Source organism: Saccostrea cucullata, unplaced genomic scaffold (genome assembly GCF_032062105.1).
Source record: "Saccostrea cucullata isolate Sc308-1 unplaced genomic scaffold, CSIRO_AGI_Scuc_v1 ctg1382, whole genome shotgun sequence".
NCBI lineage: Eukaryota > Metazoa > Mollusca > Bivalvia > Ostreida > Ostreidae > Saccostrea > Saccostrea cuccullata.
The window spans coordinates 440,924-456,079 of record NW_026931734.1 but is presented as its reverse complement, the minus strand read 5'-3'; the positions used below and the strand labels follow the sequence as shown (position 1 = coordinate 456,079).

At 38.0% G+C, this 15,156-nt stretch overlaps 1 protein-coding gene across 1 annotated transcript; it reads right to left on the bottom strand.

Annotated features, from left to right (window-relative positions):
* Nucleotides 1-442: 442 nt before the first annotated feature.
* On the bottom strand, nucleotides 443-14,946 carry LOC134233419 (uncharacterized). Its single transcript, XM_062715385.1, has 7 exons — nucleotides 14,523-14,946; nucleotides 12,583-12,698; nucleotides 10,721-10,926; nucleotides 10,315-10,474; nucleotides 10,030-10,110; nucleotides 9,747-9,869; nucleotides 443-1,472 (listed from the first exon to the last, which is right to left on the bottom strand). The coding sequence occupies exons 2-7, from the start codon at nucleotides 12,694-12,696 to the stop codon at nucleotides 612-614; spliced, it is 1,545 nt and encodes a 514-aa protein (XP_062571369.1). The 5' UTR covers nucleotides 12,697-12,698; nucleotides 14,523-14,946; the 3' UTR covers nucleotides 443-611.
* Nucleotides 14,947-15,156: the final 210 nt, after the last annotated feature.

The window sequence follows — 15,156 nt, the reverse complement described above, 5'->3', positions numbered from 1 at the left end:
TGTTTAAGACATTTTGAGTAGTCATTGATATATAAAATAAAAAATAACGGTCCTAAAATTGACCCTTGAGGGACACCTAAAGATATTTCTTTTTCTCGAGACAGAGCACCTCGCCAACTGACACACTGCTTACGATTTAAAAGATAAGATTGAAAAAATTTAAAAGTATTTTCACAGATTCCAAATGACCTCAGCTTATGTAAAAGAACTGTATGATTGACTGTATCAAAGGCCTTACGCAGGTCAATAAACAGAACTCCAGTAAGTTTACCGTCCTCCATGTTTTTAAACCATTTATCTGTTAGATTGTCTAGTGCTGTTTCACATGAGTGACCTGGCCTAAAACCTGATTGATTTTCAGTTATTAGTTTGTTCTTTGATAAATATTCATAAAAAGAATTAAAAACATGACGCTCAATAATTTTGCTAACGACATGTATGACTTGGCTATGATTTTCCTGAATCTCTCATTGGTTGATATGATTTGGCTATGATTTTCCTGAATATCTCATTGGTTGATATGATTTGGCTATGATTTTCCTGAATCTCTCATTGGTTCACATGACTTTCCTATGATTTTCCAGGCTTTCTCATTGGTTAATATGACTTTCCTATGATTTTCCAGGCTTACTCATTGGCTGAGCTCGAGATTCCCTCCAGGCTGTGGTCAGTGACATGGTTTCCAGAGGGGGGCTGTATCTGGAGTCCCTCTGTGCAGTACCTCTCTTGGACTGTGGAACTGGACTTTCCAGCACCGTCTTTGGGCTTTTTGGATTCCCATTCACTGTCCCTCTCTGTTTATCTATAGAAGCTCTCCTACTTTTGGCCTGCTCTGTATCAGAATTTTGGGGTTTTACTGAGCTCTTTCCCATCTTGGACCTTGCTGCCTCAGATTCACTTTTCTCAGGTACAGCCACACTAACTCTGGAACCTACTTTTGTCACACCCTTAGGACTGGAAGGAGGGTCCTCTGTAGGAGTTGGAGGTAGGTCTACTGAAGGGGTACCTCTATTGGAGCCATAAAACTGTGAGCCCCATGGTGTACCTCTTAGAGCTGGATTGTTGAGAGAACCAGCAGGAGAGATGTGGCCTTGTTGCTGTGGTGTCACATGCTCCTGGGGTTGTGGGGATTTTTCAGTTTGATGAGAATATATTGAGGCCTTTACGGAGGAATGGGACCTATTATTATCCAAGGCCTGGGCAACTCCTTTGGAGACAATTCTTTCATTTTCCCCTTGAATCACTGCTGGCCAGACAACAAAGTCTATTTTATCTCCTGCCATTGTGTAATAACTAAACAACTTGGTGTCAAAGGTTGACTTTCTTATGACCTTGGTGACAAGGTGCAATTGAGGCAACTGTATACACATGTACCACGTGACTTCCACACATTTCTGTGTATATCTGACTACCACTGGCTCATTTACATACTGCACATCTAGGAATTCAGGCAAGACTTCTTTAAGGAAAGTCTGAAAATAAAAATGTTTTCAATTGGCTTAGTTTCTCCAATTTTATTTATCAGTAAAATTTTTGTAACCTCCTGTAGGACAGGGATACACTCTGATGATGCCAAGTCTCTGTATTGTTGTACACTGTACCAGATACTTACCTCCTGTAGGATAGGGATACACTCTGATAAGGCCATGTCTCTGTATTGTTGTACTCTGTATCAGATACTTACCTCCTGTAGGATAGGGATACACTCTGATGAGGCCATGTCTCTGTATTGTTGTACACTGTATCAGATACTTACCTCCTGTAGGATAGGGATACACTCTGATGAGGCCATGTCTCTGTATTGTGGTACACTGTACCAGATATTTACCTCCTGTAGGATAGGGATACACTCTGATGAGGCCATGTCTCTGTATTGTTGTACACTGTATCAGATACTTACCTCCTGTAGGATAGGGATACACTCTGATGAGGCCATGTCTCTGTATTGTACACTGTATCAGATACTTACCTCCTGTAGGATAGGGATACACTCTGATGAGGCCATGTCTCTGTATTGTTGTACACTGTATCAGATACTTACCTCCTGTAGGATAGGGATACACTCTGATGAGGCCATGTCTCTGTATTGTGGTACACTGTACCAGATATTTACCTCCTGTAGGATAGGGATACACTCTGATGAGGCCATGTCTCTGTATTGTTGTACACTGTATCAGATACTTACCTCCTGTAGGATAGGGATACACTCTGATGAGGCCATGTCTCTGTATTGTACACTGTATCAGATACTTACCTCCTGTAGGATAGGGATACACTCTGATGAGGCCATGTCTCTGTATTGTTGTACACTGTGTCAGATACTTACCTCCTGTAGGATAGGGATACACTCTGATGAGGTCATGTCTCTGTATTGTTGTACTCTGTATCAGATACTTACCTCCTGTAGGATATGTATACACTCTGATGAGGCCATGTCTCTGTATTGTTGTACACTGTATCAGATACTGACCTCCTGTAGGATAGGGATACATTCTGATGAGGCCATTTCTCTGTATTGTTGTACACTGTATCAGATACTTACCTCCTGTAGGATAGGGATACACTCTGATGAGGCCATGTCTCTGTATTGTTGTACTCTGTATCAGATACTTACCTCCTGTAGGATATGTATACACTCTGATGAGGCCATGTCTCTGTATTGTTGTACACTGTATCAGATACTTTCCTCCTGTAGGATAGGGATACACTCTGATGAGGTCATGTCTCTGTATTGTTGTACTCTGTATCAGATACTTACCTCCTGTAGGATAGGGATACACTCTGATGAGGCCATGTCTCTGTATTGTTGTACACTGTATCAGATACTTACATCCTGTAGGATAGGGATACACTCTGATGAGGCCATGTCTCTGTATTGTTGTACTCTGTATCAGATACTGACCTCCTGTAGGATAGGGATACACTCTGATGAGGCCATGTCTCTGTATTGTTGTACTCTGTACCAGATACTTACCTCCTGTAGGATAGGGATACACTCTGATGAGGCCATGTCTCTGTACTGTTGTACACTGTATCAGATACTGACCTCCTGTAGGATAGGGATACACTCTGATGAGGCCATGTCTCTGTATTGTTGTACTCTGTATCAGATACTTACCTCCTGTAGGATAGGGATACACTCTGATGAGGCCATGTCTCTGTATTGTTGTACACTGTATCAGATACTTACCTCCTGTAGGATAGGGATACACTCTGATGAGGCCATGTCTCTGTATTGTTGTACACTGTATCAGATACTTACCTCCTGTAGGATAGGGATACACTCTGATGAGGTCATGTCTCTGTATTGTTGTACACTGTATCAGATACTTACCTCCTGTAGGATAGGGATACACTCTGATGAGATCATGTCTCTGTATTGTACACTGTATCAGATACTTACCTCCTGTAGGATAGGGATACACTCTGATGAGGCCATGTCTCTGTATTGTTGTACACTGTATCAGATACTTACATCCTGTAGGATAGGGATACACTCTGATGAGGCCATGTCTCTGTATTGTTGTACTCTGTATCAGATACTTACATCCTGTAGGATAGGGATACACTCTGATGAGGCCATGTCTCTGTATTGTTGTACACTGTATCAGATACTTACCTCCTGTAGGATAGGGATACACTCTGATGAGGCCATGTCTCTGTATTGTTGTACACTGTATCAGATACTTACCTCCTGTAGGATAGGGATACACTCTGATGAGGCCATGTCTCTGTATTGTTGTACACTGTATCAGATACTTACCTCCTGTAGGATAGGGATACACTCTGATGAGGTCATGTCTCTGTATTGTTGTACACTGTATCAGATACTTACATCCTGTAGGATAGGGATACACTCTGATGAGGCCATGTCTCTGTATTGTTGTACTCTGTATCAGATACTTACATCCTGTAGGATAGGGATACACTCTGATAAGGCCATGTCTCTGTATTGTTGTACACTGTATCAGATACTTACCTCCTGTAGGATAGGGATACACTCTGATGAGGCCATGTCTCTGTATTGTTGTACACTGTATCAGATACTTACCTCCTGTAGGATAGGTATACACTCTGATGAGGCCATGTCTCTGTATTGTTGTACACTGTATCAGATACTTACCTCCTGTAGGATAGGGATACACTCTGATGAGGTCATGTCTCTGTATTGTACACTGTATCAGATACTTACCTCCTGTAGGATAGGGATACACTCTGATGAGGCCATGTCTCTGTATTGTTGTACACTGTATCAGATACTTACATCCTGTAGGATAGGGATACACTCTGATGAGGCCATGTCTCTGTATTGTTGTACTCTGTATCAGATACTTACATCCTGTAGGATAGGGATACACTCTGATGAGGCCATGTCTCTGTATTGTTGTACTCTGTATCAGATACTTACCTCCTGTAGGATAGGGATACACTCTGATGAGGCCATGTCTCTGTATTGTTGTACACTGTATCAGATACTTACATCCTGCAGGATAGGGATACACTCTGATGAGGTCATGTCTCTGTATTGTTGTACACTGTATCAGATACTTACCTCCTGTAGGATAGGGATACACTCTGATGAGGCCATGTCTCTGTATTGTTGTACTCTGTATCAGATACTTACATCCTGTAGGATAGGGATACACTCTGATGAGGCCATGTCTCTGTATTGTTGTACACTGTATCAGATACTTACCTCCTCTAGGATAGGGATACACTCTGATGAGGCCATGCAGGGCTTTCAAAAAGTTTTGAACCAGGTGGTACTTTATACAATATTGGAGGTACCACTTGCCGAACGCCGAAGGCGTGAGCCTGCTAGGGGGGTCCGGGGGCATGCCCCCCCGGAAAAATTTTGAAATTTAGAAGCCACCAGACAGCATTTCCTGGTTTCTAGACACATAGAAGTATGCTGCTATCAGTGTTATTTTTATGCCATGTTTTAAAGTTTATTTTTGGTCAATACACATTACATTTGAAGTTTAGCACTGGATGGATGGAATTACATAGAAAAAATTAGTTATTTGAGCAGAGTAAGAATAAGATTTAGGTAAAACTTCTAAGTTCTATGCTATATTTGTTTATATAAATGTGTTCAAAAATTTTTTGCAAGGTTTTAGTTGTAAGTGTTATGTTTTAAATATAAAAAAAAATTATTAAGTCACGAAAGGAAATGGAAATTCAAAATTTAAATGAAATAAAAGAGAAATGAAATTGTATTTGCATTAAATTAAATTAATTTCTGTTCTACAGTAGAAGAAGCACTGCATGATGCATAGCATGTACCAATAAATTCAGCATATTTTTCATGCACTGGTACATGTACATAAAAAAAAATATACATGTGTAAATTAAACAAAGATGACATCAAGACTTGAGACAAAAAAATTTAGATATGACTCCCTCACTTTACTGGATATGGTTACAATATTTGGAAGAAAGTTAATGTCCGCAAGATCATTCTCTTGACCACTAGAAAACTGCTGAATCAAAGAATTAAATGTGTGGCAAAAGAAATAGTTTCTGTCTTGTGTCCGTTTGTTTCATCAGAAAGTTGCAGATATTGAAGACTGTAAGTAATTTATATCGTCAGCTGCGTATTTTGACACTTAAATTTGAAGAGTTGAGGCTATTAAAATGTACAGAGGTGGTCAAAGAACTATCTACTGTTCATGTCCGTCTCTCTATCGGTCAATTGTTTTGAAGACTTTCCGTGGTCTAGTTCCTTATCTTAAAATCATTTGTGAAAATCACTACCATGGCTTTCAATTGACACTTTCATTTCTGACACTTGGATTCCTGTTTTTTTTTATTTTTTTGACCGTATTTATTTAAAATATATTCCTAGTAATTAGCTTTTGTAAAAATCAGTGAAGGAGGCATTTGATATCGAAATCTACTTTCGTTTTCGACAAGATCTTTAAGACGCGTTCAGCAATCTCTTTTGTTTCATTTATTCAAACGCTTTAATGATCTTCTTGACTAACCAATCAAAAACGTTATTAGATACCATTACGGACTAAAGAATAATACAAAGCTACGTAACCACAACTTTTGTAAAACATGGTAGGGCCTATCGTATTTTCACGCGATTTTTTTTTCTCCACTGAATATTTTGGCCGGTACCATGAATGAATCCAACCGGGTAAAAGTACCGGGTACCAGCATATTTTGAAAGGCCTGCCATGTCTCTGTATTGTTGTACACTGTATCAGATACTTACATCCTGTAGGATAGGGATACACTCTGATGAGGCCATGTCTCTGTATTGTTGTACACTGTGTCAGATACTTACATCCTGTAGGATAGGGATACATTCTGATGAGGTCATGTCTCTGTATTGTTGTAACAGATACTTACCTCCTGTAGGATAGGGATACACTCTGATGAGGCCATGTCTCTGTATTGTTGTACACTGTATCAGATACTTACCTCCTGTAGGATAGGGATACACTCTGATGAGGCCATGTCTCTGTATTGTTGTACACTGTATCAGATACTTTCCTCCTGTAGGATAGGGATACACTCTGATGAGGCCATGTCTCTGTATTGTTGTACACTGTGTCAGATACTTACATCCTGTAGGATAGGGATACACTCTGATGAGGCCATGTCTCTGTATTGTTGTACACTGTGTCAGATACTTACATCCTGTAGGATAGGGATACAATCTGATGATGTCATGTCTCTGTATTGTTGTACACTATACTAGATACTTACCTCCTGTAGGATAGGGATACACTCTGATGAGGCCATGTCTCTGTATTGTTGTACACTGTATCAGATACTGACCTCCTGTAGGATAGGGATACACTCTGATGAGGCCATGTCTCTGTATTGTTGTACACTGTGTCAGATACTTACATCCTGTAGGATAGGGATAAATCTGATGAGGCCATGTCTCTGTATTGTTGTACACTGTAACAGATACTTACCTCCTGTAGGATAGGGATACACTCTGATGAGGCCATGTCTCTGTATTGTTGTACAATGTATCAGATACTTACATCCTGTAGGATAGGGATACACTCTGATGAGGTCATGTCTCTGTATTGTTGTAACAGATACTTACCTCCTGTAGGATAGGGATACACTCTGATGAGGCCATGTCTCTGTATTGTTATACACTGTATCAGATACTTACATCCTGTAGGATAGGGATACACTCTGATGAGGCCATGTCTCTGTATTGTTGTACACTGTATCAGATACTTACCTCCTGTAGGATAGGGATACACTCTGATGAGGCCATGTCTCTGTATTGTTGTACACTGTATCAGATACTTACCTCCTGTAGGATAGGGATACATTCTGATGAGACCATGTCTCTGTATTGTTGTACACTGTATCAGATACTGACCTCCTGTAGGATAGGAATACACTCTGATGAGGCCATGTCTCTGTATTGTTGTACTCTGTACCAGATACTTACCTCCTGTAGGATAGGGATACACTCTGATGAGGCCATGTCTCTGTATCGTTGTACACTGTACCAGATACTTACCTCCTGTAGGATAGGGATACACTCTGATGAGGCCATGTCTCTGTATTGTTGTACTCTGTATCAGATACTTACATCCTGTAGGATAGGGATACACTCTGATGAGGCCATGTCTCTGTATTGTTGTACACTGTATCAGATACTTACCTCCTGTAGGATAGGGATACACTCTGATGAGGCCATGTCTCTGTATTGTTGTACACTGTATCAGATACTTACCTCCTGTAGGATAGGGATACACTCTGATGAGGCCATGTCTCTGTATTGTTGTACACTGTATCAGATACTTACCTCCTGTAGGATAGGGATACACTCTGATGAGGCCATGTCTCTGTATTGTTGTACACTGTATCAGATACTTACCTCCTGTAGGATAGGGATATACTCTGATGAGGCCATGTCTCTGTATTGTTGTACACTGTATCAGATACTTACCTCCTGTAGGATAGGGATACAATCTGGTGATGTCATGTCTCTGTATTGTTGTACACTATACTAGATACTTACCTCCTGTAGGATAGGGATACACTCTGATGAGGCCATGTCTCTGTTTTGTTTTACACTGTATCAGAGGCCATGTCTCTGTACTTACCTCCTGTAGGATAGGGATACACTCTGATGAGGCCATGTCTCTGTATTGTTGTACACTGTGTCAGATACTTACATCCTGTAGGATAGGGATACACTCTGATGAGGCCATGTCTCTGTATTGTTGTACACTGTATCAGATACTTACCTCCTGTAGGATAGGGATGCACTCTGATGAGGCCATGTCTCTGTATTGTTGTACTCTGTATCAGATACTTACCTCCTGTAGGATAGGGATACATTCTGATGAGGCCATTTCTCTGTATTGTTGTACACTGTATCAGATACTTACCTCCTGTAGGATAGGGATACACTCTGATGAGGCCAAGTCTCTGTATTGTTGTACTCTGTATCAGATACTTACATCCTGTAGGATAGGGATACACTCTGATGAGGTCATGTCTCTGTATTGTACACTGTATCAGATACTTACCTCCTGTAGGATAGGGATACACTCTGATGAGGCCATGTCTCTGTATTGTTGTACACTGTATCAGATACTTACCTCCTGTAGGATAGGGATACACTCTGATGAGGCCATGTCCCTGTATTGTGGTACACTGTACCAGATACTTACCTCCTGTAGGATAGGGATACACTCTGATGAGGCCATGTCTCTGTATTGTTGTACACTGTATCAGATACTTACCTCCTGTAGGATAGGGATACACTCTGATGAGGCCATGTCTCTGTATTGTTGTACACTGTATCAGATACTTACCTCCTGTAGGATAGGGATACACTCTGATGAGGCCATGTCTCTGTATTGTTGTACACTGTATCAGATACTGACCTCCTGTAGGATAGGGATACACTCTGATGAGGCCATGTCTCTGTATTGATGTACACTGTACCAGATACTTACATCCTGTAGGATAGGGATACACTCTGATGAGGCCATGTCTCTGTATTGTTGTACACTGTATCAGAACCTTACATCCTGTAGGATAGGGATACACTCTGATGAGGCCATGTCTCTGTACTGTTGTACACTGTATCAGATACTGACCTCCTGTAGGATAGGGATACACTCTGATGAGGCCATGTCTCTGTACTGTTGTACACTGTATCAGATACTTACCTCCAGTAGGATAGGGATACACTCTGATGAGGCCATGTCTCTGTATTGTTGTACACTGTATCAGATACTTACATCCTGTAGGATAGGGATACACTCTGATGAGGCCATGTCTCTGTATTGTTGTACACTGTATCAGATACTTACATCCTGTAGGATAGGGATACACTCTGATGAGGCCATGTCTCTGTATTGTTGTACACTGTATCAGATACTGACCTCCTGTAGGATAGGGATACACTCTGATGAGGCCATGTCTCTGTATTGTTGTACACTGTAACAGATACTTACCTCCTGTAGGATAGGGATACACTCTGATGAGGCCATGTCTCTGTATTGTTGTACACTGTATCAGATACTTACCTCCTGTAGGATAGGGATACACTCTGATGAGGCCATGTCTCTGTATTGTGGTACACTGTACCAGATACTTACATCCTGTAGGATAGGGATACACTCTGATGAGGCCATGCCTCTGTATTGTTGTACTCTGTACCAGATACTTACCTCCTGTAGGATAGGGATACACTCTGATGAGGCCATGTCTCTGTATTGTTGTACACTGTGTCAGATACTTACCTCCTGTAGGATAGGGATACACTCTGATGAGGCCATGTCTCTGTATTGTTTAGCCAGACTGCTGATAGAGGAAGTTTTAGATCGAGGAGTGACTGAAAATTCCAGTCTCTTGTCTTCTGTCCACTAAAACAAAAGGCAATTTTGAGTTAGCCTCTGCATTTATCTCAAGCTTTTTTCAAACTTAATTTTTTGTTTTATGATGTTATTTTGTTATTTTTCTGCAATGTTTATTTTGTACATAAATCACACTTAAAACTTGTTTAATCATTATAAATCTGCTTACTGTAGACAGGGGGCAATAGATTTCTCCCTCCACATTCTTTATCTGAGCATCAGCAATGTCTTTACAAAACTCATAGGCTGCCTGATCAGGAAAGTAATATAAAAAAATAGATCATCAGTCAATAAATATTAACATTAAATTAAGATTGAGCTTCTTAATCCTTTTACAAATAATCCTTGACACACATCTAATAAAATATGTGATGATAATTCAACACTGTAACCTATAAATGTAGTTATTTTTAAGTTTATTTTTTTAGTAATCGTTAATTTGAGTGATTCCTACTCTAAGGATCCTTTGCAAGATGTCTAATACTTTGTCCTCTCTTTGGTTGAGATTGTTGTCCATGAACTCGTATGCCTGTAGCCACTGCTCCGCAAATAATCTTGAGTAAATCTCACTGATCTGAAGAAGTGTATCTCCTCCAAGGTTTGAGTTACTCCTCCTGTAATCACAGTGTTGAAAATCAAAAGGAGTTACTGTAAATAATAATGAACAACAGGAAGATATAGAGACAAGGAAAGAGAGAGAGAACAAGGCAGTTAGTGAGAGAGAGAGAGCAAGCCACACAGATAGTGAGAAAGAGAGAGAGAAAGGCAGACAGACAAATATAGTAAAAGAGAGTACAAGCTAGACAGACGGTGAGATAGAGAGCAAGACAGACAGATGTTAAGATACAGAGACATCATACTTCTGCATTGTCTGTAACCTCTGAATCTTGTCCTCTAGATCTTGACACATGCTAATCTTGAGCTGAAGTTCCTGTCTGAGTCTGGTAATCTCGTTTTCTGAATCGATCAGTTTTGTCTGTCGCTGTAGTGGGAGGTCCTTTTTACAGTGCGGACATTTCATGACCTCAGCTGAGGACCTGCCCTGCTCCCCTCGGATAGCTACATCCTGTCACATGATTATTTTGAAATATTTAATACAAATAAAGTTATAAATAAAATAGCATTGTCTGACTGGAGAAATGTCTTTTGAGAATATAGTATCTCAAAGTGTAAAGAAGAGATCAAAAGAGATGGTCAATTTTAGGAAAGTGGAGATGTATGTTACCACGGAAAAAAAAAATCAGTTAATTAAGTAGTTAAAATCTAAAAATAGTAGGTCAATAGTTCCTCAAAGATTTCATTTTTCAAGCATAAGAATTTAAATTTTCCCTACAAAATAAATATCTCCTCTTTTCCAAAATTGGCCATCACTATGTGCCCTTGATGTCATGGCACTTTACTTTGACCTTTGAGTTATGATAATAATGTCAAGGTCATGTGATGGACATTTTAATTCATTAGTAACAGCATGCTATTGTGTCTATGATGCTTAAGATCATGGCTCAAGTTTGAGTACCGGTACATTCCGATTAATATCCAAGAATCTTTTATTGGTAATTTATTACCTTGACCTTTGATATTATACCTTGACTCAATCATTATACATGCACACCTTTAGGTTTTGGGCGGCGATATACTGAAATCTGAATTGTTTTCAATGAAAAGTGTTAAAGCTGAACTTGACTCATAAATAAGCATACGCCATTTCAATATTAATACCATTTACAGTATCAGCACCAGGGTATACTCCTTGCATTTGTTACACCTGACTGCTTTATTGTTATAAGTATTGGCATGGAATGGCGACCCGTGTGTTTGTACTGGTTACCTTGCATTTCCTTTGTTTACCTTTCATTGCAGTTATGTGTATTTGCATGTGTTTATTTGTATACTGCATTGACCTGTGCAACAAATGTAAGTTTCTCTGGTATGTTACTTTCCTGCATAAGAAAAAGTATAAAGTTATATTTGTTGCTACTGAGTGCTATGTAGCATACATCTGTCAATACTGTTGATGACTGCATGATTACACTGAGCAGTAACTAATTAAGTCAGCCGCTTTATGTAGGGGACCTCAGATATAGCAGGATCCAGTCAAAAATGGCAGACACATTCCTTTGATGAATTGTGTTCAGCTTTAAAGTCCAGTAGACATGGTTTCATGACATGGAGACTGACGACAGAGCTAGTCAGACATATACAGAATCATGCCCTAAAATTTTTTCTCATTTAGGAGACATTGTATATTAAAAGAGACATTAAAATTTTGGAATTTAATTCAGAAAGTGTGTATTGGTGTTGAACTGAATCCATACATATTTTTTATCAAAAATTTGGGAAGCAAAACTTTTCTCATTTTGATTAACTTTTTTTTTGCTTCAGAATATTTGCAATCACAAATAGTTGCAAACATACTAAGAGTTGATAGTTGAGTTCCCAGTTTTGGTATATAATATTGATTATTCAGAAATCCTCTTTAAAGATAAAATGTTCCGTTGTCCTGTGCACCTCACACTTGTTTAATCCAATAAATCGTCAAATTGATTTCCTACAGACCTACAGCTTAAGGCCAGATAGGTTATCAGATATTTTATTTCTGTACTCCTCTAATGCACGGTTTGTGTTTTCTATGCTCTGCGTGAGGAGGACGACGTCTTACCCTTATCCTGCTGTACTCCTGCCTGGCCTGCTGGATCAGGGTGTTCGTGATTTCTATACTTACCCTTATCCTGCTGTATTCCTGCTTGGCCTGCTTGATCAGGGTGTTTGTTATTGGCGTATTCTGGGTCAGGGCAGTGAACAGCTCATCAAGCTTGTGACTCATCAGTCCTGACATATCTACAAATCAAATATAAAAAATTAATAGGAATCCTGTTCAAAACCATGGGTTCTATGATTTGAACAGTTTTGATGATCAATGCTTGCATATAAATGTGACTATATTCATGGCCCTGTATCACTGGAAATCCCCAGTTGATTTTGTTTCATTCCTTTCTCTGTTACGAAGTGTAATCAACAACAAATTTCTATGATACCGTGTTTTTAAGAAGAAAATTTAATAATCAACATGAGCCAAATTGTAGTAATTAAAATAAATTAAAAGTAGTTTTCCTGATAATGTTATTCAGGTAAGTTCCCCTCTTACAAACAAAATAAGGGTGGATTCAATTTAGACCAAATAATATTCAGACGAAAAAAGTAAATTAGATTTGACCTTGACCTTTCAACTTTTGGTCTCAAAATTAAAATGGGTCTCTTTTAAGTTATAATCATCATCGAAAGATTAATTATCAAAGCTAAAATATGTTATCATTTGGAAATGACGTCATGCAATACATGTATATGATTTTCTGACTGTGAACTTTGACCTCAAAATCAATAGTGGTCTTTTTTGTTAAAGGAAGGTTTTGATATAAAATTTCAAAACGAGGAGCAAAAGATATAATTTTTGAGGTTATTATAGAAATCAATTGAGTGTTACACACAGCCACACACACCACCTCCCCCTCACACACACACACACAGAGAGAGAGAGAGAGAGAGAGAGACAGAGAGAGAGAGAGAGAGAGAGAGAGAGAGAGAGAGAGAGAGAGAGAGAGAGGGCCTGTTGTTCAATTGGCAATTCCCATCCATCCAACCCAAAAATGTGGTTGATTCAAGGTCAAGACACTTATCTTAAAAAAAATTCTATGATTCATGGGTCCTATGAAATCTATTTTTTAATTCATTGAATTTTTCAATTTTTTGGCATCAAACTCAACAACAAAAAAATATATTTATACGCGTAACACTTTAAAAAATGAATTAATTTTTTTTAAAAACCCTTGGCAGGAGCAATTAAATGTGGGACATATGAAAGGGAAATTCTGTGAATAAAGCAAATTAAATTCATTTTCTTTTTATAACTTCTAGAAATTTGAACTGTTAATTTGACATATATTTTCCTACAAGTTTATTATTTGACAATCAGGTATAAATTAAGTGTTCAATATTTGATGAACCCACATATATTAACCTATCAAAAATAGAATAATATCTTTCAGAGTATCTGAAATCAGAAACCTACCTGAACATAATTATTTTCTTATCAAAAGAGGAGGAGAAGAAATAAATATTTTAATTTACTGTGTATTTATATATGTTTTACAGTACAAGCAGTTGGAACATAAATAATTTTAAAAGCAATTTTTTCCCTTGAATTTGATTCTATAAATTAAATTGAAAATGAAAAAAAAAATAGGTGTGTGAACCAAGCAGCATTTTTTGTTCATCTTAAAAAGTCCTAAAGGATATACTCAATAGAATATGTTCTCAATTTGAAATACTTGGAAAGTTGTACAGGTATTGATTTTGAAAATTTTCTTTTCCAGTATAATTGAAATAAAATTTAAATGCTCTCTCAATGAATTTTATGCAAAATACAAAACATCAATGTAATAAGCAATGTATTAAAGACGTCAGATTGCTGGAGAATGTACAAAATAACATTAAAATATTTTAGCAATATAAATTTAAATATAGATATTACCATCTTTTTAGGAATTATCCGATATAAATTTACCTGTCCAAAAATCAGATACATAAAACAATGATGATCTATTTAAATCTTCAGATAAGCACAATAATAATTGAGATAGCAGACAAAAGAGTAACGTTTTTTACCTGTTGACAGTTTCAATTAAATCTCTGCAGAATTTCCCATCTTAATTTCTAACATCGAATGTTCCAAGTCTATGCAGAACTGTGGCTTATTTCACATGTATTAAACAAGTCCCTAAGAAATGATAAAAAAAGATTTTATTTATTTGTGCCTTGGCTGAGAAACATTCCAATCTATGATGAAAACCTCCAGTGTGGCTTCAAAGTTGTTTAAATCCTGGTATCAGTGGCATTAATAGAAAATGCATTTACTCATGAAATCCCACATGGGGACCAGCAATACTAAATATGAATAGGGAATCTCAGGTAGACTTTTAGTTCCCTTTGACCTGTTTTAAAGTTCGATATTGAATGTTGTAAATATAAATAGGGGGCGTTTTAGAAAATTAATGAAAAGAATAAAGACCATAACATTTACAAAGAACTGGTAGACTGACGAATCTATCAATGCTTCAATGATTGGTATATAAATATCAATGTACTCAAAATATATTAAAATTCTCAATTCTTTTGTGGCATATTTCAAAATGTTTTAATTGTTTGAGCACACAATCTGTACTCTACTTAATTGTATAAATTTTATTTATAATGTAATTCTATGAATTGATGTAATATGTGTTTCCTACCCATTAAGATT

Coding starts and splice junctions, on each gene's coding strand:
- LOC134233419 (XM_062715385.1), bottom strand. CDS start 12,696: ATGTCAGGACTGATGAGTCACAAGCTTGATGAGCTGTTCACTGCCCTG. Junction 10,111..10,314: donor TCTTGCAAAGGATCCTTAGA/GTAGGAATCACT, acceptor TTTCCTGATCAG/GCAGCCTATGAGTTTTGTAA. Junction 9,870..10,029: donor TCTATTGCCCCCTGTCTACA/GTAAGCAGATTT, acceptor CTTTTGTTTTAG/TGGACAGAAGACAAGAGACT.